Source organism: Pipistrellus hanaki (assembly GCF_964339955.1).
Source record: "Pipistrellus hanaki genome assembly, chromosome: 5".
In the NCBI taxonomy this organism is placed as follows: Eukaryota; Metazoa; Chordata; class Mammalia; order Chiroptera; family Vespertilionidae; genus Pipistrellus; species Pipistrellus hanaki.
The window spans coordinates 54,302,163-54,324,494 of NC_140507.1; the positions used below are offsets into that span (position 1 = coordinate 54,302,163).

At 37.8% G+C, this 22,332-nt stretch overlaps 1 protein-coding gene across 1 annotated transcript in view; it reads right to left on the reverse strand.

Annotated features, from left to right (window-relative positions):
• Window positions 1-22,332, reverse strand: part of KLHL2 (kelch like family member 2) — a 77,862-nt gene that overhangs the window by 9,335 nt on the left and 46,195 nt on the right. Inside the window, exons 5-11 of the mRNA XM_084883977.1 lie at window positions 20,905-21,067; window positions 14,239-14,348; window positions 10,672-10,788; window positions 7,837-7,986; window positions 2,354-2,471; window positions 649-846; window positions 101-202 (exon numbers count right to left, since the gene is read on the reverse strand). Of these exons, the coding sequence (XP_084740103.1) occupies window positions 101-202; window positions 649-846; window positions 2,354-2,471; window positions 7,837-7,986; window positions 10,672-10,788; window positions 14,239-14,348; window positions 20,905-21,067 (958 nt within the window). The remainder of the gene's footprint in view (window positions 1-100; window positions 203-648; window positions 847-2,353; window positions 2,472-7,836; window positions 7,987-10,671; window positions 10,789-14,238; window positions 14,349-20,904; window positions 21,068-22,332) is intronic.

A 22,332-nucleotide genomic window follows, 5' to 3' on the forward strand; every position in this document is an offset into this window, starting at 1 on the left:
GAGACTGGTGTTTAGATTATTGGAAGAACCTAACCGTTCCTCACAATCAAGAAGCCACACGTACCTGAAAACGCTCCCCAGCGGAAGTGTCTGCACCTACCTCCAACAACACCCACGCCGACACTGCTCCTCCTCGTGTTCATGGGAGCCACGTGAAACCACTCGTTAGACTTTATGTTATACGCTTCCACCGATGCTAAACCTGTAAGGAAACACAGTGCTCTTCCTTTCCTCCTCTAGAAAAAATGTAAGGTGGTTGTTCTTTTATACACGTGTTGTTAGGAAACAACAGTTCAGGTATGTGAAACTGGGTTAAAATTAAAAGAGAAAAATGATGGAATGTCAGTCAACGTATCGATTAAGTGATAAATAGGAATGACTTCTTTTCCAGAGGGCTCCTACCCAAACTACTAACATTTATCAGCTTTTTAAACTTAGTGAGATGACTGATACTAATGCATAAAGGAAATTTTACATACTACTCTTATACCACTTAAAGAGATTCTTGATGGAATTTTTAAACTTAGCTTTATAACACCTATTAAAATGCTCAGATATCTCATAATTGTGCCATGATTCGCAATGTAAACGTGATGACTACATTAATTCTAACAGCAATGTGAAAAAAAAAAATGCAAAGGAAATCACCTGTACTCCCATCAAAGCCTCCCACGGCATACAGCAATCCATTTAATACAGCAGCCCCCAAAGTGCTTCTCCGGTCTCGCATGTTAGCAACACTGGTCCACTGATCTTTCACGGGGTCGTAGGAATCCACAGTGCGGACACGTAAGGAACCATTAAAGCCACCGACAGCAAAAACCAGCCCAGCCATGTAGACCATGCCTGCACAAGAAAAACAGCAGTTAACGATGACCGTGTGACCACACTACCATCAGTACCTAAAGGCTGCTTTCAATATGTCTACAGCTGTTATTAGAATAACTGATTCTTAAGAGAATCCTGACTGAATAAATAGGTCCTAAGAAATGCTATTCATTAGCAAGACTTCATAATGACTAAATGGTCCTCCTTTCTAAGATTATTAAAATGCAATGGGCCTGGCAGATTGAACATCGACCTATGAATTAGGAGGTCAAGGTTCAACTCCTGGTCAGAGCACATGCCAGGGTTGCAGGCTCGATCCCCAGTAGGGGCTGTGCAGAAGGCAGTCGATCAAAGATTCTCATCATTGATGTTTCTCTCCATCTCCCTTCCAGTTCTACAGTGTTTTATCTTGCTTTAATATATTATCATTTGTACACAATGATGCATGTATAAGAAACTCATTTTATCATTGTTTATAACATATTAAAAACAATCTTAACGTTCAATTAAAACCCAGTAAAACTTGTACTACATCCAGATCCCTCTCCCCCCACCAAAAAAATATTAGACAGTTCATAAAGAATGTGGTAACTCTCGCGGAAACCAGTTTGGCTCAGTGGATAGAGCGTCAGTCTGCAGACTGAAGGGTCCCGGGTTCGATTCCGGTCAAGGGCATGTACATTGGTTGCCCGCACACCCCCGACAGGCAGCTGGTCAATGTTTCTCTCTCATTGATGTTTCTAGCTCTCTATCACTCTCCCTTACTCTCTGTAAAAAACAATCAATAAAATATATTAAAAAAAGAAAAAAAGAATGTGGTAACTCTATGCTGATATGTAACAACCTCCAAGATGTATTGTTAAAAGTACTACCAGGAGAGAAATGTTCCGTTACACTTAGAATTCATTTTGCTATGGGAACTATGAATAAGGGATCCAAATTTGAGCTTCAGGAAGACTCCTTAGAGTTTGCAACTGCCTTTTCTGATTATAGTTTTACTAAATAAGGTCTATTTTAACAAATGTTTATAAAATGGACGCTGGGAAGAAGGCAACTGTAGCTAAGTTGGGAATCTCCTAGAACTAAAGGTCCCAACCTAAAGATTCTTTCTCAACGTGCCAGCAAGTCATCAAGAAAATTCCCAGCCATTTCAAAATTTCTCCAGGACTTAAAGTAGATTATATGTGATCATGTGATTCTGAAACAGTAAGGACCATTACAACTTGTAAATTCTTAAGCTTCAAAAAGTGGATAAACTAGTAAATTTTTAAAAAACAAACAAAACAAAAAAAACCCCACACCCAGCAAATTGCTACTAACTACACCTTATACTAGAGAATCAGAAAGATTTGTAAAGATACTGGCAGAGCAGCTATTCACATCAGTGAGTTATATGGGTCTCCTGAATCACTGTTTAACCATATAGCCATTTTATCAAACCTTTTCTAATAAAGATTCTTCTAATTAACAAAACTAGAACTGAGCAAGAAGCTCCCAATGGACCCGGAAGTAGGAAACTGCTTACCTGCCCTGCATCTCCTGGAAGGCAATTCTGCTACTTGGTGCCACCGTTCTTCTTTAAAGTCGTAGCATTCCACACTTCTGATGGCCTTTGGTGCCTGGCCCCCAACCACCACCATCAACTGGAAGGGCAGAAAGGTTAGCACTTGAACAAACAGCCACTGCACATTCTGGGACTTAAAAAGTCTTACAAATTGTGACTGATGTGGAGAGTGTTAGGATGAAGATGGAAGGGTGAGCTGGGGGGTAACAACCACCTAATCAACATTTCATAAACATCAACAAAAGGGGCACAAGTTAGAACTACAATTCTATTCTGTAGCACATTTAGTCAAAAATAAGGATTTCAGAAACTAAAATAAGTTTCTGATCCTTCAAGCAAAAGCAGTATTTAAGCCAAAAAACAGCAGGCAGTCAGCACTGGCAAGGCTGCAATATGTCATAGGGCTTGCTATAAACCAGATCCTGGCCTGTAACAATCAGGAATTAGACCTCCACAGTCCCAGAGAGCACACAGAAGTGAAATATATGTTAGTGGGTAGGTGAGGTGCCAAAGACATCAGGTATTAAAAGGAAGATGGAAAGGGGTGGGGGAACTATTGAAAAAGAGAAGTTGAATTGGAGTTCACAAGAGAGCACAGACTCCTGTGGTGTCAAGTCAAGAGACCTCCCTTGATGCCCCACAAATAAACCAATAGGACAGATAATGGAGACACTAGAAATCATAATGAATGAATGAATGCACAATAATCTAGTGCTAAGGGTAAATGAGGTCTATACATTTCTTCAATCAACTCAGTCCAACAACTATTAATTAAGTGTCTATCATATGTAGTTGTCCAAACTGTGCTAGGTATTATACACAAGAAATATAAGACATGGACGCTACCTACCAAGAGCTTATAGGAGACAAGACACATAAAGTAATTCAAGAACAATATACAACTATATATGACGAAAAAGATATAAAATTACTATAGGCATTAGTTGCTGCTGCTGATCAGAAAATGGAACACTGCCATAATTTAGTGAAGAAAGCTTCTGGGAGGATTGGAACCTTGTGAGATAGATGGAATTTAGTAGTCACTGTGTTTGTCCTTCACTGAGTACAAGCAGGCACTTTGTCAACACTGAAAACACAGCCTTCTAATCAGAAGAACATAAAAGTTAAGGATGTTGTGTAAGAGATACCATAAAGAATGGCAAAGGACCTTGGGGGAAAGATGAGGTGATGATAGAAAAAACAGATGTTAAAAAAACAAACAAAAAATCAAACAAACAAAAGATGGAATGAGTCACACATACAAAAGGGGGAGGTCTGCAACCTTGACTGAGCCATGACCCACCTGAACTTACAACTACAGAAAGATGCACACACAGAAAACATCATTCCTGAGTCAGAATAAATCCCGTTTCCAAAAAGAAGCCTATTTAGTAATTTATTAACTGGAGAGTAAAAGGAATTTTCAAGGTTTCAAAAAGAAGACAACATAGACCAATTATATGGTTATTTCCCCCAGATCTGCCACTCTTCTAGTGTTGAATGAAAATAAATAAGAGAAAAAAAATTGACAAAGAAAATCTGCAGTACTCTCTTATCCAATCACCAAAGGGAAAAAAATCACTGAGGTAAAATACAACAGTAAGATGAACCCTGTATGTAGAAATTTATATAAGATCTATCTGTGTTTAAACTTCTAGCCTCTGCTTGGAGGTTAAACAATAGTTGGCAGAGACCTGGTTAACATCTCTGATAAAAATCAACAACAAAAAAATAATTCTGAAGGGAATATTTTTCAAAATAATCATTGAGAAACAATACTGATTCTATTTCTTGATTCTTAAGCTTTGAAGCTCATAATTTCCTATAATAATTCACTTTTGCAACACCAAAATGAGGATGGAAGAGAAAATGTGCTGCTGAGCACAGAGAATGGTAGTAATATCTATCCTTCACTCACCCAAGAGAAGAAAACTGAACTGAGGTTTTGGGACTTCAGAAATCAGAAATAACAGAGACAAGGAAGAATGTTAAATGGGAAGACAAGAGAGCAGGGATAGTTGCATGAAATCAAGAAACTGATAAAAACAACTGTGCAACTACCATCAAAATAGGTTCTCATGACTTTGACACCTCAGTTATTTGTAAAATATACCTGTTCTCATTTGTAAAACACCAGACTACTTATGCTAATTTAAAGGAATAAAGATTTGGGAAGACCTGTTTGTATGGAGAAACTAAATGTGACATACCTGATGAAGGCAAGGGGTAGGGAGTTAAACATATTCAAGTGACTATCCTGAATGTAGGCCAATTGAACTGTATTCTTTTATTTTCTGCACCTAGCAAATATTAGTTTAAAAACCTGTGCCCTAAAAAAAAAATTTGAGTTCTATAATTTCCAAATTGCAAATCCAATAAATATTCTGAGTAAAACATAAAAAATATATGCAGAAATATTATAGCATTTGTAAAAATACAGATTCCAAAGAGAAAAAGAAGCTAACAATGAAATCCAGATGCAAAACATATATGGTTTTTCATTATAATGCCCAAATCCAAGAGTGCCTTATACCAGCGTTTTTCAACCGCTGTTCCGCGGCACACTAGTGTGCCGCGAGATGTTGCCTGGTGTGCCGTAGGTGCAGACAAGACAAGAATTTTATAATTTTTCACTATTTTGTTTACTTAATATTTCATAATAAAGTAATTATAAAATACTTTCTTTGTGTTTATTTGATTCCTATTCAAGAGAATTACTTTATATATAGTCAATATAGGCACAGAGTTAAATTTTTTAACGTTTTCTAATGGTGGTGTGCCTCGTGATTTTTTTCATGAAACAAGTGTGCCTTTGCCCAAAAAAGGTTGAAAAACACTGCTTTGTACAACCCCAATTCTGTTCACTGAAAATGCAAACCTAATGTTTCATATATATATTTTAAAAAATCATCCGTGAAAATTAGCATGAGTACATGAAATCAGAGCCTAATATAAAAGTACTAAGTCACTGTTGTGGAAGAGATATCAAAATATTGCAATACTTTTCTCAGCACTAATGCCACACTTGGTCTGATTTGACTGATGATTACTATGAAATATGTAAGCTTTTTAAATATGCACACAAAGAAAACATCATTCTTTGTTTCATTCTTACCTACGTCCTTAGAATTCATCTTGGATATAACCACTCTAAAATGACAAATAGTGCTGTTGAAAGAGCATCTAACACAAGCACCTTTTCAAAAATACATGTAGGTAAATAAATTTTGAGACGGATCATGCAAGTACAAAGTCACAGCAAAAGTGTAGCTCACTGAGTGCTTTCTGCCACTTCTGTTGCTCCTCCTCCCTAGCCACCCTGAGAAGCAGAATAAAAGAGAACCTCCATTGATCAGCATAACCACCACAAAATAAGAGCTAAGAACTGAGAAATCCAAAGGCATAATACTGGAAGGGCCACTCCAAAGCTACAACTAGAGAAGCCCAGAAACAATGTCAACTTAACAGATGATCACTACTCTAAAAGGAGAAAATAGAATACATGATGGGATTTGGCCAAAAACTTTAGAAGATTTCGAAAGCGACATGTTTATTTCAGAATTTAAAAAAGAATTAGTTTTTACCCCCAAAATCTCTGCAGCATAACTAATGATAGATAAGTTAAAGATTCCGTTAGAGGGAATATTTAAGTTAAGAAGAGATCTTTTACAAAGATGAACCGTTTAAAAAGTATTAAAGATAAAGCAAACTATTTAGAAGGAAGCTGAAAAGGCTAGCATTTAAAAAAAGGTCATTTAAATGAGCCAAAACTATGAATACTTTTTATAAATCTATTTTTTTTAAGAGCAAAAACTGACATTAAATAATATGGACAAGTATGAAGTAATGAAGACTTATATAAATGGCTAATTATAAAAGCAGGTAAAAAGGTATTTGGAAAATGTAAACATTTATTAAATCAGCAGACCCAGAAGGCATGCATACTAAGGTGTTAAGGGTACTAGCTAATGTACTTACTGAGCCACTTACAATTATTTTTGAAAAATCTTGGAGAACTGAGGAGAGATCAGAAAATTTAAAAAAGGCAAATACCAATTTTCAAAACGGTAGGAAGTGAATGCCTTGTAAATACCTTTAAATTGATAATAATTGTCAGTAAAATTTAGAATATTTTGAGAAAAGCATTCAAACTTCTAGGTTCCAACAAAATGATGAACAACACACAGAGGGATGTTTAAAAATCATGCCAAATTAGAATCTATTTCACCCTGAATCTCATCAGACATTATATGCCAAATCACTTCTTTTTGGCTTTGATAATAAACATAATCATATGGACTGAAATGTCCTATAAATGGACTATGTCAGTGAGTGACTATTTTTAATGAGGTGTCACCAGACAGTGTTAAGGTCTATTCTAAATTAAAATATTTACTAATGATATAGAAAAAGTAAATAGCACACTGGCAAAATATGCTGTTACTTCTAAATTGAGAAGTGTTGTTAACACTGGGCAAAACAGAAAAAACAATACCATACTGATATAAATTTGAAGCAATTAAAAATGTAGATTCCAAAAATAAAAACTTGAAGAAACACCAAATAAAACATTAAAGTTAAATAATTTAAAGGACATAATTTAATGGAAAGGATAGAGTAATAACTAAAGATGAGGTAAGAAAACAATGGTAACAGATTAATTCTTATTTCTTCATCCATCATTGCCCCAAACACACACAAGAGCTAAAACTAAATGCATAAGTAAAAGCATGATATCATGGATCATTCTGATTAGACCATACACAAAATGGTGCTTAGAGTGTTGGTCTTCTAGTACCAAAGAGAGAAGGAATTACAACCAGAGAGACAGAAATGATGGAGATTTAAAACAGTAAAACACGAATGGCTTCAATTAAAATATGAAAGTAGAGTATGAAACTTTCACACAGGAAAACACGAACACTGGAAATCTGGAAAATCATATGGGAAATCTACACTGAAATGGCAACATATGATGTATGGATGAACCATCAAATAATATACAACAGGGAATAGGATGGAAATGAACTAAACAAGCTGTTTTAACATCCTTAGTTCTAATATGTAATTCTGTGAAATTACTTAGTTTTCAGTTAATTTATCCACCCCATGTAGCTTACAGAGAATTTCTACCTAGCCCGATTTTGCTTTCTTCTATAATTAGAGATAGATAATAAAACTCTACAGGGACAAAACCCAGCTGCTGTCTATTCCAGAAGAGTGACATCATGCAGCTTATAAAAATTAAATGAACCAAGCAATCCCCAATCTCCAGAGACAAAATTAATAGAGAAGTTGAATTATATACAGAGAAATGAATTTCTAGGTACATTGTCTGTTGCCTGGAAACTAAAACAATAAAGCATGGAAATCCAGATGAGTAAAATAACACCTCACTAAGCCTTTTAGGTGAAATAATAACAAGTATAAACAACAGATCCTACTTTGGGAAGGTTCATGGGTGTCCTCAGCCGGGTCCGGACACTCTTCATTAATATACGCTGCTCTGTTGGCAGCAAATGATACTTCATGGCTTCAATGAGGTAATCTTTGCAAGCACTGCTATTCTTGACCAGTGCTTCCTCTTCCACCCTCTGTGAGAAGAAATCACAAAACCCCATGAGGGGACAGCTATTTCATAATAAAAACTGCCAAAGAAACAATAGTAAAGAGGAGGAAAAAAGCAAGTAACCATCCTCTCTAATTCAGTCTAAAAGTTACAGTTAAAATATCACAGAGAAATAAATGAAGCCAAAAAAATGCTCAAGTATCTGGTCTGCAGAGAAAAACATATCTTACCTAATAATAGACAAACATGTAAATTGACCGTACCCTTTGCTACGCCCATAGCCAATCAGCGTGACTATGCAAATTAACTCAAACAAGATGGCGGTTAATTTGCATACACAGGCGCCCAGTGCCTGTGTCCCAGGAACATCCTGACACCCAGGTAAGGCCTGGGCAGGAACAGACACCCTGAGATCAATCGCAGGGAGCTGGGGGTCCCCTCCTGCCCCAGGCTGAAAGCTGTGGACCGCCAGCGATGGATTGCAGGGAGCAGGAGCGGACACCCTGCAATCGATCGCAGAGAGCTGTGACTCCGCTCCTGCCCAAGAGGCTTTCCGCCTGGGGAGTGGCAACCCGGTGATCAGAGGGAGCCAGAGGGGCCCAGCCCTTGATTGGTGTGAACTATAGAGGAAACACCTTTTCTGACTGCACATTGGCTAAGCTTCCTTATGCCACTGGTAATATTCTTAGTAACTTGGGTAATAAGAATCCAAAAAGGTGATCTAGGGTCTTTCCACCACACTTCTGGAGGAAAAAAAACGAAGGTCCGCTGCTGGAGGGCTAAGAAATGCCATATCCTGCCCTAGCTGGTTTGGCTCAGTGGATAATGCCTCAGCCTGCCGACAGCAGGGTCTGGGTTTGATTCTGATCAAGGGCATGTACCTAGGTTGCAGGCTCCTCTCTGGCTGGGGCCCAGACCAGAGCTCATGCAGGAGGCAACCAAACAAAGTGTTCCCCTCACTTTGATGTTGCTCTCTGTCTTTCCCTTTCTCTTCCACATCCTCTAAAAGTCAATGGAAACATATCCTCAGGTAAGGATAAAAAAAAAAAAAAGAAAAGAAAAGAAAAGAAAAGAAAGAAATGTATATCCTATGAAAGACACATCTTGAAAATGCCTAATGAAAGTTGTCATTTTTTTCTTGGTGAAGGGATTGGAGTCCGTGTTGATGAAAACACCTTGGTGGCTGTGGTGACTAGAAATGGCTGCAGCAGCAGGGTGATGGAGCTGGTGCCTTCCCCTGATCATCCAGATTGCCTCCCACAAAGGGAGGCCAGATTTCAGCTTAGCCATCAGTAGGACACCCCCGAGGGCTTTCAGTATGTGAGAGGTGGCAGGTTGGGCTGAGGGGCTCCCCACCCCCCGGTGCACGAATTTCGTGCACCAGGCCCTTAGTCCTATATAATAAAAGCCTAATATACAAATTGACCAAACAGCAGAATGACCAGTCGCTATGACACGCACTGACCACTAGGGGGAAGGCACTCAATGTGGGAACTGCCTGCAGGCCCCAGGCCAGCCAAGGTGGGAGCCAGTGAGGGCCCCACAATCACCCTGCTAGTCACCCCTCAGAGGGAGGCAACTGGTGACGGGGAACGGGGCCGGTGAGCAGATGGTACCAGGCCAGGCAAGGCAGGTGCCAGGGGGTGCCCCTCCCTCAGCCCCAATCGCCCTGCCAGTCGCCCCACAGATCAGCCCTGGTTGCTGACCAAGCCTAGGGACTCTACCCATGCATGAATTTCATGCATCGGGGTCTCTAGTATAAGTAATAATGAACTGTATTGAAAATCATATGTCAATATCAGCAATAGACAAATCTTTAGATAATGTTATATCCACCTATTTCTTATCTTTAAACAGCAAGCCAGATAGTACCAAAAACAAGAAAAAATAATTTAGATGAGTCCTTCAGGAGGGTTAGGCAATATTAATAAAGACAAACTTTTTCAAACACAAGACAGCAGCTATTCAGAAAAAGGGTTTAAAATACTTTATAACAGTGGGCCTACACCACAAATAAGTCTGTCCTTGCTATCCTTGACCTCAAATGCAGGTTTTTTCTGTTCATTTTCTTAACAGCTGAGTACCAATGATTACAAAAAATAATGAGGCTCTGAGAAACCCTAAAATGCTCAAATCTAATCTCTTAATAAAAAATGCTTCTTTAAATGGGTTCAATTATAAAAATGTGGAAATGTACCTAGTAGGATGCCAACAACAAAAAAGTAAACTTCAAATTTGTTTAGAGACTACTAAAGACCCATTTATACCTATTTATTTCAAATAACCTGGTTTTTCTCAGCTTAGGAATAAAGATAGAAATCAAAGGCATGAAATTACAAAGCAGAATTTAACAGTATCAGTATAGAGTGTCAAAATTCCAGTTCTGCACAGCAATTAGAAGAAGCTATCAAAGGAAAAAAACAAAATGCAGAGCAGCTGGGCAGAGCCATAGGTTTTTATTTACATATGTAAATAAATGCCCACAAATACCACCTGGATAAGCTCTAGTACTTGTTTACCCAATTAGAGAGAGGGCAAACAAATTTACAAGAATGGGATTGGCCTAAGAGAGAGCAGACTAAGGATTGCATGTGCCTTAACTACTCTCTGCCCTTCACCCCACTCTCAGCATTTTGTAACAGGGATTTACATGCGGTCAGCCCAGTGACACGATGTCACGTGTATTCATGTGTTTTGCAAATGCTTTTACCTGAACTAAATATTCCCGAGGGAGCAAAGGTAACCGTACATGTTCCATCAGCCGAGCCATAAATTCTTGTCTTACATCCTTGTCGTGGTTTACCCAAGCTATGACTGCTTCAAATACCTTGTGGAAAATATGGGGAAAAGGAAAATAAGTAATGAGTTATGTACCAAGGCAATTGAATAAAATATGATAAGACTACATTTCATAACACAACTTTTGCATATAATCCAAGTTTAACCCATGGCTTAATTTTTTCTAAAATCCTGATTTGTGATACTTAAATAGCCATTCACTCAAATTCTTTTCTTTCTTTATTTGTTGTTTAGCAAATACTTTCTTTTTTCTGGACTTACTGAGATATAATTGATAGATAACATAGTGTACGTTTAAAGTATACAATCTTAAGGTATTGATTTGATATATTTATATATTACAAAATGATATATAAATTGCTGTAGCTTTTGCTAATACCTCCATCATATCACACAATTACCATTTCTTTTTTGTGGTGAGGACATTTAAGATCTGCTCTTAGCAACTTTCAAACATATAATACAATATAGTTAACTATAATCACCATGCTGTATATTATATCCCCAGAATTTGTTCATCTTTTTATAACTAGAAATTTGTACACTTTAACCAACATCTTACCATTTACCCTTCCACCCAATCCCTTGTAACCTTCACTCTACTGTTTCAGAGTTCAACTTATTTAGATTCCACATACAGCACGAGGGATATTATACAATATTTATTTGTCTTTCGGTGTGACTTGTTTGACTTAGTATTATAACATTCTCAAGGTCCATCCATGTTGTCACAAAAGTTAGCAGTTCTTTTTTTCTCAGGATTAAACAATATTCCATTGTATATATACACCACATCTTCTTTATCCATTCATCTGCTGATGGACACTAAGTTGTTTCCATTATCTTGGCTATTGTGCATAATGCAGCAATGAACATGGGAGTGAAAATACCTCTTGGAGACCCTGCTTTCATTTTCTTTGGCTACATATTCAGAAATGGGACTGCTGCATCAAGTGGTAGTTCTACTTTTAAATTTATTAAGTACTTTAATAGTACTTTATATATTTAGTGAGTTCTTTTCATTTGACATTTACTAAGCCAGACAAATGAGTGAAAGAGATTCCAGACACAGGATGCAATGTGCAGAAAGGCCACAGCCCCAGATATATGGCTCCAGTAGAACCATGCCAGATATCTGGGGCTCCCGACACTGTAGAGCAGGGACAAGCTCTCTCTATATGCTCTGAATGAATTCTGCCCACAGAATTTTAAGCATAATAAGACAGTTAATGTTTTATGTCACTATATTTTAGAGTGGCTTATATGCAGCAACAGAAAACCACAAGAGCCTCCATTTCTCTAATACAAGTACCCTCCTAGTGCCTAAACTTTTTAAAGGTTCTGCACCACTAGGATGAAGTCAATTTTCTTTAGTGTGCCTGAGAAGACATTTTATTATGTCATGTTCCCATCTTATCTCCTAACATTCGGCCAAACATATTCTAAACTCTAATCCTACTGAACCAACTACATGAAAGTATTCATTCACACCTCTTTACACTTACATGTTGTTGTTTTTTTATTTTTATTTTTATTTTTATTTTATTGATTATGGTCTCACATAATTGTCCTTATTACCCCATTCCCATCCCAAACCCCTCCCTAGATATGCGCCCCCCCAACCCCCGTTACACTTACATGTTCTGTTCTCTCTACCTGGAATGTCCTTTCCCTTCCCACCCATCCTCATTTCCATGGCAAACTCATACTCATTTTTAAAAACTTGATTCATATATCTGAACCAAGCTGAACTCTCACTACCATCCCCATCACAGGAATAATTAAATGCTCCTATAGTACCCTCTACAGCAAGCATGTCAAACTCGCAGCCAAGCGAGTTTCAATAAAAATTTCATAACTTAATTTTTACAATATCCTGTTATACATAATTATTAATAACAAACTACAACGTTCACTAATGACTGACTACTACAATTGTGTTGCATTCATTTCCCTTATGCACCTTACACACAGGTGCACCATTTCTCTCCACTAATACTGACAACGAATATTTTAGCAGCCGAATGTCATGTCATTAGTCTTGTACTGACTTGCTTGGTGTGCGCAAAAGGAAGTACTTTGCTTTTAGAGAACAAGAAAAATGGGTTTACTTACATTACATGCATTAATTTGTGCAGTTATTCAGTGTCTGGTAAGTTAATGCTCGAGAAAAAATATTTTTATTAAAATATTATATTTTTTAAAAAATATATTTTATTGATTTTTTTTTTTTTTTTTTTTTTTTACAGAGAGGAAGAGAGAGGGATAGAGTTAGAAACATCAATGAGAGAGAATCATTGATCAGCTGCCTCCTGCACACCCCCAACTGGGGATGTGCCCGCAACCAAGGTACATGCCCTTGACCAGAATCGAACCTGGGACCTTTCAGTCCGTAGGCCGACGCTCTAGAGTCAAGACACTGAGCGTCAAACCGGTTTCGGCTAAAATATTCTATTATTTTATGTTAACGATTACTCATATATTTTAGCCCTTTGTATTCAGCATATATCTACCAAAATAAACCTACGTTTCTATGAAAATTGATCTTTTGTTTTTTTGTGACCCACATAAACTTAAACGTTGTTTATTTGGCCCGTGTTAGCCTTTGAGTTTGACATGCTTGCACTACAGCATTCTGTACTCATTTACCTCACTGGCTGTCCCTCTAATCTATGAGCCAAGAATTCTATTTTGTTCATCTTCTTGTACCTAAGACTCTATGACAGTTTCTGGTATGAGGAATAGAACTAAAGTTTACACAACCTTAGATGCAAAATACACAAAGAAAAGTTCCAGTTTTACTTCCTCCAAACATAGTATGTTCACAAACTTTTGTGCCCTGATTCCCCTGGGTTACAAAACCTACCCAAAGGGAAAAACCCACTAGGAGAAGCTGCTCCCACCACCCAGGAGAACGGTGCAGGTGGCTGACAAAACAACCCAAAACGTGGAGACAGAGGCTACAAGCAGAGGAAGCGCTGCACGGTGCTCTGGGAGGGAGGGCAGAGCCCCGGTAGGGCTGGGAAGTAAGTGACAGAGGATCGCTCTGAAGGAAGAGGACAGTCAAGGATGTTCAGTCTGGAAGCAGCCAACCCTTGCCACCCAGGGTAACTTCTTCCAACGTACATGATGGTACAATTACTTTGGTTTGAGAAATATGCCTTTAGATCACAATTACAGTCGTCTAGCTGTGGGAAGAAACCCAGTTCCCAAAAGGCACTTGTTTCAGACAGTTTAATGTGTGCAAGTCCTTCCCATAGAGGTCAAGTACAAAACTCTAATGCCTAACAGCTTTCAAAATCTCCCAAGAGTGAAGAAACAGAGTAATTTACACAGTCAATCAACCAATTTCTTAACTTTCAGATCTAAGATCACTGGCTGGCACTACACATACAGGATCACAAAGTTACCAAAGTGAAATGAAGAAAAGAAAAATAGTACATCACTATACACTGGGGGGAAATATATATGTACTTACCTTCTCTTCTGAGGATATGGTAAGTTTGTCGCTTGAGATTAAGCTGCACACTTGTTCAATGCCGAGATTGAGAAATTCTTCACTAAGTACAACATCTGCAAAATGTTGCTCTGTTTGGAGGTTAAAAAGAAAATCTATTAACACCAACATTCCACTATCATACTTTCAAACTGTTTAAAAAAGAAGGGTTTTTTATTAATCTCATCCAATAATGAAAAAAAGAACTGTTCATCCTCAAGGCAATGATCTCAACTTGGGTTCCAAGACCCTTCAATGGGAAATGAATACTCTCTTCAAAAACTGATGCCAGGAAAACTCAATATCCACATGCAAAATAATGGAGGAGGGCTCTTAGGATGAATTTGATTGGTGACTTATGAGCTCTATAAGTTTGAATATCCAAACTTCTTCCCAGATTTGGGAAGCTATCAACCATTTTTCCTTCAATAACCTTCTACTTCTAGAACTCAAATGATTCACAAATTGGTCCTTTGGTATCCCATAGGTATCAAAGGCTTTCTTACTAATTGTCAATGTTTTTACTTTTTTTTCTCCTCTGACTAGAGTTTCAAAGTTTCTGTCTTCAATCTAACTGATCCTGCTTGATCCAATCTGCCACGGATGCTCCCTACTGCAGTTTTTATTTCATTCACTGAATTCTCCAACTCCAGATTTCTGTTTGGTAGACGTGTCCTTTTGTCATGTACTGTTTTCCTAATTTTGTTGAATTGTCTTTCTGTGTTTTCTTGGAGCTCATTAAAGTTTCTGTAAAATAGCTATTTTGAATTCTTTATTGGGTAAATCTTAGATCTCCATGTCTTTGGGTTCAGTTATTGAAGACTGCAGTGACTCTTTTGAGGTGTTATAGGTCCTTCATTTTATGTTCCTTGGAGATTTGCATGGCTGTCTTTGCATTTAAAGTAGCAGTCACTTCCTCTGGTCTTCACTAACTGCCTCTGGGAGAGAGATGCCTTTCCACTGCTCCGTTAAAGATTCTGAGGCTTCCCCTGGGGTTCAGTGCATCCATCTCTCTTGAAACATATAACCTGAAAATGAACTCGATTTTACAGATATGTTCTAATCTGGGCAGGACAAAATGTGACAAACATTTTACACCTTTCGGGACACAATTACATTATCGATTTCTGTTGAATAACTATCAACTAAAACCTTAACATCTTTGGATTGATTTGGCCAATAGAAGCCTAATATTTGTCAGAAAGCTGAGATAAGAAATTCTTTCCTTTTACTAAATGAGTTTTTATTCAGCTTACCATACCTCAGTAAGGTACAGTCAAAATGAGTAGCTATTGTATACTGGCAATACATACAAACTAAAATGTAGCTAACAAAGCATTTACTTAAAATGTAATGCTAAAGAGCAAGTCATCTCAGCATTTAGTCTTTTCCCTCTACTTAGATCCAGGGTTAGTTCCCATATCCACAAACTTGCTTCAGCCACCTCCTATCATCATTACACCAGTTCTGTTACCAACCTCAGCTACTGTTTCCACTCCTTTCACTCACAAGTTGACAGATTATTCTGTTTCTAGCACAGAGCTTTCACAGTGACACTAGTAATTTGCCTTTAATGGTTTACCACTGTCATTAAGTAAAGCCAATCTAATTATACTACCATTCAATAATCAATTCCACCTCTCTGAACAAATCCTATCATTGCAAAAGGACATAATTCCCATAAATATGCAAAATGCATTAAATATATATGTACTATAGTGCATACATTACATATGTGTGTGTGTGTGTGTGTGTGTGCATTCTTCCTTATATAGAACAGAAGGCTTCTCTTTATTCTCTACAGCTGTTGAATGTTCCTGTTTTCTTCCCTTCTGAAAATAAGATAACCTTATCAAGAAATGAAAGATAGCACTGGCCAGTTTCCATCAAGGGCACTTGTGGGAGGCAACCAGTCAATGTGTCTCTCTCATGTTGATGCTTCTCTCTTTCTCTCTCTCCCTCCCTTCCTTCTACTCTCTAAAGATCAATGGAAAAAATATCTTCATGTGAGGATTTAAAATAAAAGAAAGAAATGAAAGATAATCCCTAGGATTTATCAAACCAAGTTAGGTCCCTTATCCCAAATTAAGTCAATGAATTCAGCAGAAGTCCAAAGTTTTGCTTGTTCTGTTTTGTATATATTCTAACTTCTAAGCACCTTTTTAAAAAATCAAAATTAAATGCCATGTGGGATTTCTTAATTCCAGGTACATAGAGAGGGTAGCTAAGAAATTTCTCTATACTCCACCTAGACTCTCATCTGAGAAGTGAGGATAAGTGCATAGATAACAACAGTATTTTAGACCCACAAACAGCTCACCTCTGAAAGACAAAGTATTTGGGGGAAAATAAAAGATATCTCTAGTCTTCATTTTCCTAATTAATAAAATGTAAGTGTTAGAATAGATAAATCCTAAGGTTCCCTACAAGTGCTAACACAATATAATTCTTTGATTCTGAACACTATTAGTTTCTAGGGGAGGGGAAATGCATTTATGTATCTCCAGCAGTTCCATTAACACAGTTTTGGTGAAACCTGAAAACAGCTCAATCATTTCAGCTAGAAAAACTGTCAACAAAGAAGAACAGAAAGAATGCATGTGGTTTGCTAGGGCATAAATGAGCGCCATAATGAGTGAGAGAATATAAAAATGATTAATCCTTTTAAGAAGTGCCATTCAAGTCTACAGGAATTCAATCTAGATGTGCTATATATCAAATGCTTTCACAGTTCTCCAAAGAATCTTCTGTATAAGTCAATTAACATTACAATAGACCCTTGAGTAATTAGCACCTATTCTTTGGTATGCTGATTATTACTAATATCACACCATCAAGATAAGTAATGCTGTTATTAAAACCACTCTTTCAACATAGAGGGCAGCTTTCAAATGCATGAACTTATTTTGACAGGTGTTTATCTCCCGCAGTGGTTCCTAGACTAAATTAAGGGAAGGTGGCACATGATTGAAGTAAATTGATTAAAGAGGAAAATGTTATGAGAACTGCTTTTACAGAAAATAGAGCACAATCTGAATATACTAAATTTAGGTGTGAGTTTATTATTACTGGCCTATAAAAATCCTTGTTGTAAGCAGAGGTTAAATTGTATTGAGCCTGCTATCACCCACAGCCGTGTGGGTAACGCCAGGTACATAGAGAGAGTAGCTAAGAAATGACTGACCATTGGATCCCGGCTGAGCAGCTAAGAGATAGCTGAGCACAGGTTTATGAAGAAACACAAGCCCAGGAGAAGGGAGGAATATGGTCAGCACAAAAGATGAGATGTTGGGATTCCAAATCCCAACCAGTTCCTTTGTGCCCTGGAACTGTGGTCTTAGGTGGCAAGTATGTTTGTGGAGGAAAGACGGAGGTCACAAGGAACTAGAAAAGGGGTAAGGGAGCCAACAGTGCAGATGTGGAAGGTGCTGCTGGCAGGGGAAATCAAGTATAGTGGGAAAAGGCAATCTAAGCGTCAAGGGCAAATATGCCTGGAGGCCTGGAGAGAGAAAACTGCAGAGAGAATGCTGCAGACTGAAAACCAGTCAGCCAGTGCAGAGCCAAGGATGGTGATACTGACAGAACAATAGTCTGGAGGTGATACCCTTTGACCCACCTCCCCAGTAGGTAAAGATTATCCATGAGTTGACAACTCTTAAAATTGGATAATGAGTATTACTCTATTTTTTATGTGTTGTTGCTTTTTGTAATAAAAGACATTATAAAATATTGCTTGTAAACTTAAGAAATTCAAGCAAATTTAAGATTCTGGAGCAGCTTCCTACCTGGTGAACATATGGCGATGTGGGTATACCCCCGAGAGGGCACGGAAACTCTGTGCCCTTTTCCCATCCCTTGCCCGGTGCATTTCCTCCATCTGGCCTGTCCCCCAGTCATATCCTTTCGTAATAAATTGAGTTCCAGGACCTAACTTCAAAAGATACAGACTCTGACCTTCAGGCATTCCAGCTCTGGGAGACTTGCTGACCTTCAATCGTAAAACCAGGATGATATGATACATACCAGACCGCTGCTTAACCAGTTTTGGGTCTTTCCTGTCCAAACAGACTGTGCTGGTTTGCATGCAGAAAACTTTTCTACCCTCTCCCCTTAATCTCTCTGTCCTGTTTTCTCTCCCCCTCCTTATAAACCTCTACCTGCACTGAAATGTTTACATGGTCATTGGGACAAGAGTCCCCATCTTCTCAGACTGCTGGCACTTAAATAATCATTATTCCTTACACACACACACACACACACACACACAAAAAACAAAAACAAACAAAAAAAAAAAAAGACTCAGGAGCATGGTTTAAGAGCAGCACATCCTTTAAGAGTACTTTAAGACTAGACTTTGATTGAAAAGACTTCATTCAAAAAGAAAATCCATTTTTTCTTTATAATTTTGCTGCAAGTGACAGTAATTTTTCCACAAAAAATCCTTGGCATAATTACAAAGAAGGACTCTAGAAACTAAGATATGGAAGTGTTTTAATATTGATGGAAAACTGTTCATCTTTTATAGCATACTGTAACAAGTTTAAGATTTTGAATAAAAGAATTAACAAAATCTGTTTGCTGAAAGCACAGTACATGCATTTTTTCTGATAGAGTAAAACTATGAGATCTAGTAAGTACATCATATAAACCATGTATGGACATCTTTTGCATTAATCCTGCTTTATTCATTCTCTCCCTAGCCCCTGTCCCATCTCTAACAGTCAGTAATGTTTATCAAGCACTTTGGAGACAACTAGCAGCCCAAGAAAGATGCAATGTTAAATAGTGATTACTTTATGCAGAAAAATTATCAAAAAACATATATGATTCCTTGGTTTACCTGATATAACTCACTTAAAACAGGCACATTATGTCTAGCAGTTGATCGATCTTATGGATTTAGAAGGAATACTTTCTGTTTAGCTGAAGAAGAGAATTGGTTGTATGGAAACACATCGATGGATTCTAATTTGTCTTTGGTTTTTCTTAAAATGCCTCATCCCACGGATTTCATGAATATCATTATACATTACAGGCATTCCCCAACTTACAAAAGGGTTGTGTTCTAAAAGTTTATCTGTAAACAAGCTTTCTGGAACTCAGATCACATTTTCCTACTGAAACAATTTTTTAAAGGGCAGTCAGGCCAATCTACAGAAATCTTTAAAGCTCAAATTTATTGGATCTATTATGTTTTACTGAAGCACTGTGGCTTTTTGTTTTCAGCTAACCACCTTATACCATTATTTCTTGGATAAATGCAAAAGGAGTTCTGTGAATAATTCTCCTTTCCAACGCTCTGCATGTGCACGTACACATACACATACCCCCAGACTTCCCCACACACATATCCCTTGCCCAGATCCATGTGCCAAAATGTTCCTTACTCATCAAAGTAAACATGATGGAGCAGAGTTTAGAGGAAGGGCTCTTGCTTTTGAAGGCTAGAAGAAGTAGGGGTTACAGAGCTAATTAAGGGGCAATGGTTACGGAAGGTCCTATAGTAACTGTCCCTATTGGTCTCACGGATATATAGGACTGATGGTGGACTGTAACTTCCACAAGATTTATCTTCTAGAAATATGGTTAAAAAAAAAAAATACAAACTTCCTAATAATCACTTTTAATATATATATTTAAATGTTTGTAAACTCAAAGCAAAATAAATTATTGGTTACTTTTGTGTTCCTTAGCTACATTCAAAGCTATAACAAGAATCTCTCCACTCCAGAGAGGGGGATCTGAGGGTCCTACATAGCAACCAAGCTATGGCTTCCTTGACAACAACAAGCCCTTCCTCTGCCAAGGGAGAGGATGCCAGCACAAGAGTCTAGAAACCACTGTCTAAAGAGAGGGCTGCCTGTGTTGGATCTACTTTTCTTTTCTTTTATTTTTTCCTTATTAATCTTCACCTGAGGAAATTTTTTCCATTGCTTTTCAGAGAAAGTAGAAAGAGGAGAGGAGAAAAAGGGGGGGGGGGAGGGAAGGGGGGAGAAGGAGAAACTTCAATGTGAGAGAGACACATTGACTGGTTGCTTCCCACATGTGCCCCAACTGGGTGGCAGGAAGTGAACCCACATTCCAGATAGGTGCCCTTGACCAGGAATCGAACCCGATACCCTTTGGTAGGTGGGCCGACACTCTTAACCACTGAGCAACATGGACCAGGGCTGGATCTACTTTTCTTTTCTTCCCAGTTTTTTGTTTTTATTGGACCTACTTTTCTACTCCACCCAAAGGCATCTAGATCTTCACTGCTTTAGAGGTTTTTAAGCAATAAGGTTGTTTTTGTGTATTCAAGAGGATGGTGTAAAAAACCACAGAAATAAAATGACTTCATTTCCTATGCAAACAATGACTATTAATTTGAAAAGTTGAAAGATAAATACATAGGGTTTCAAAACTTGTATAAAATCAGCTATCCTATTACTTAGGCCCAAGACCAATTTATATTGTTTTTCTTTTCAAGTTCAGACTTTTATGAGCATGATTCAATTATACTGTGCTACCATTATAACATTTTAAATGTCTTCTTATAAAGTCCAGATCCAATAACAGGACATGACTTTCCAGAAATCACTATAGATTCACTTCAAAATTCAAGTTTTCCAGATTCCTCCTGACTCAGCAGAGGTCTATTTGACTTGCCTGCATAGGTGTTGGCCTTGTTCAGGAGGTCTGTGCATGCATGCATATCAGCAAAAGCCCGGATTCCTAAGCAGTTGACAGGGTGAAGCTGAGATTCCAAAAATTCACAGCAAGTCTTCTTCACATCCTGTAACTGTAACAAACCAGCAGCTGGAAGAAGCACCTGTAACACACAAGTAAGCATGGTAAGGCAACTGGCTGGAGGAACAGTCACTATTTTACTGCTTCTGCAGAGGGCACAAGAGGTCCAGCCATAGCTTATGATATGCCTCCAGATCCATACACAAAAAAGTAACCTAAAGATCATTTGCAAAAAAAGAGTGATGCCTCTTTATATTCCTCATAATTTTTATAGAATCTTTCAAAGGTCCTTTCTTAGTCATAAGAATACAAGAGCAATTAGATTATATTAGATGTAATGGTTTCTTTTATAAGCATACAAAATATTCTTTTGAATTTTAAAAATATAAGTTGTTAGTATGCTAGGGGGTGCTATGGTTCAGTGAAAATGACTTTGCTCCCTTGGTTGGAGCAGTCATGAGATGAGCTTCATTGATTTGTGGAGCAGGCGTGAGCCCAGAGGAGTACGTACCATAGCAAAGCCTCATTTTGCTCATGCACTGTCTGAACAACAAAACAAATTGCTTCCCTTGGGGGTAGCACAATTTTAAATTCAACACTCTCTAGCTATAAGCAGACAGTGTCTCTAGAATGTAATATGTGTGCTAAAAAGGAAAACATAAAAGGTAAGTGACTAGTAACTTTTTAATTAGTTTTTTTATTTGAATAACTCCAAGGAATTTTCTTTAATGATAGGTTATTCTATAGGATTTAGCTAGTATCTTCACTATAAGTACTATGTCCAACACTACAACTGCTTTTCAAATAGGTCAATGATGAAAAGGTTTTTCCTTGTAAGTGAATTAGTACAGTGCTATGTTAAGGACCACATTTGAAAGTCAAATTGAGGAGGAAAACTTCATAAAAAGAAATTCTCGAACATCTGCTGTTCTTTTATAAAAGCCAAAAGGAAAAGGAAAAGCCTCAACTATTTAGAACCATGGTCAGTTTTAGAAAAGATCACGTTAGCATAAAAAAGAGATAAGACCTCCCTGCTGGGCTGGCTCAGTGGATAGAGCGTCAGCCAATGGACTGAAAGGTCCTGGTTCCGATTCTAACTCAGGGCACATGCCCGGCTCGATCCCAGTGTGAGGAGCACAAGAGGCAGCCAATCAATGATTCTTTCTCATCACTGATGTTTCTCTTTCTCTCTTCCTCTCTGAAATCAATATATATATATAATTTTTTTTAAAGAAATAAAACCTAAGTTCCTTCAGTAATTGACTTTCAAATATGCCACCGAGGACAAAGAAATAATAATTTTGAATATCTTTTACAATGTTCCTAAATGTAAGTTTGTCGTCCTAA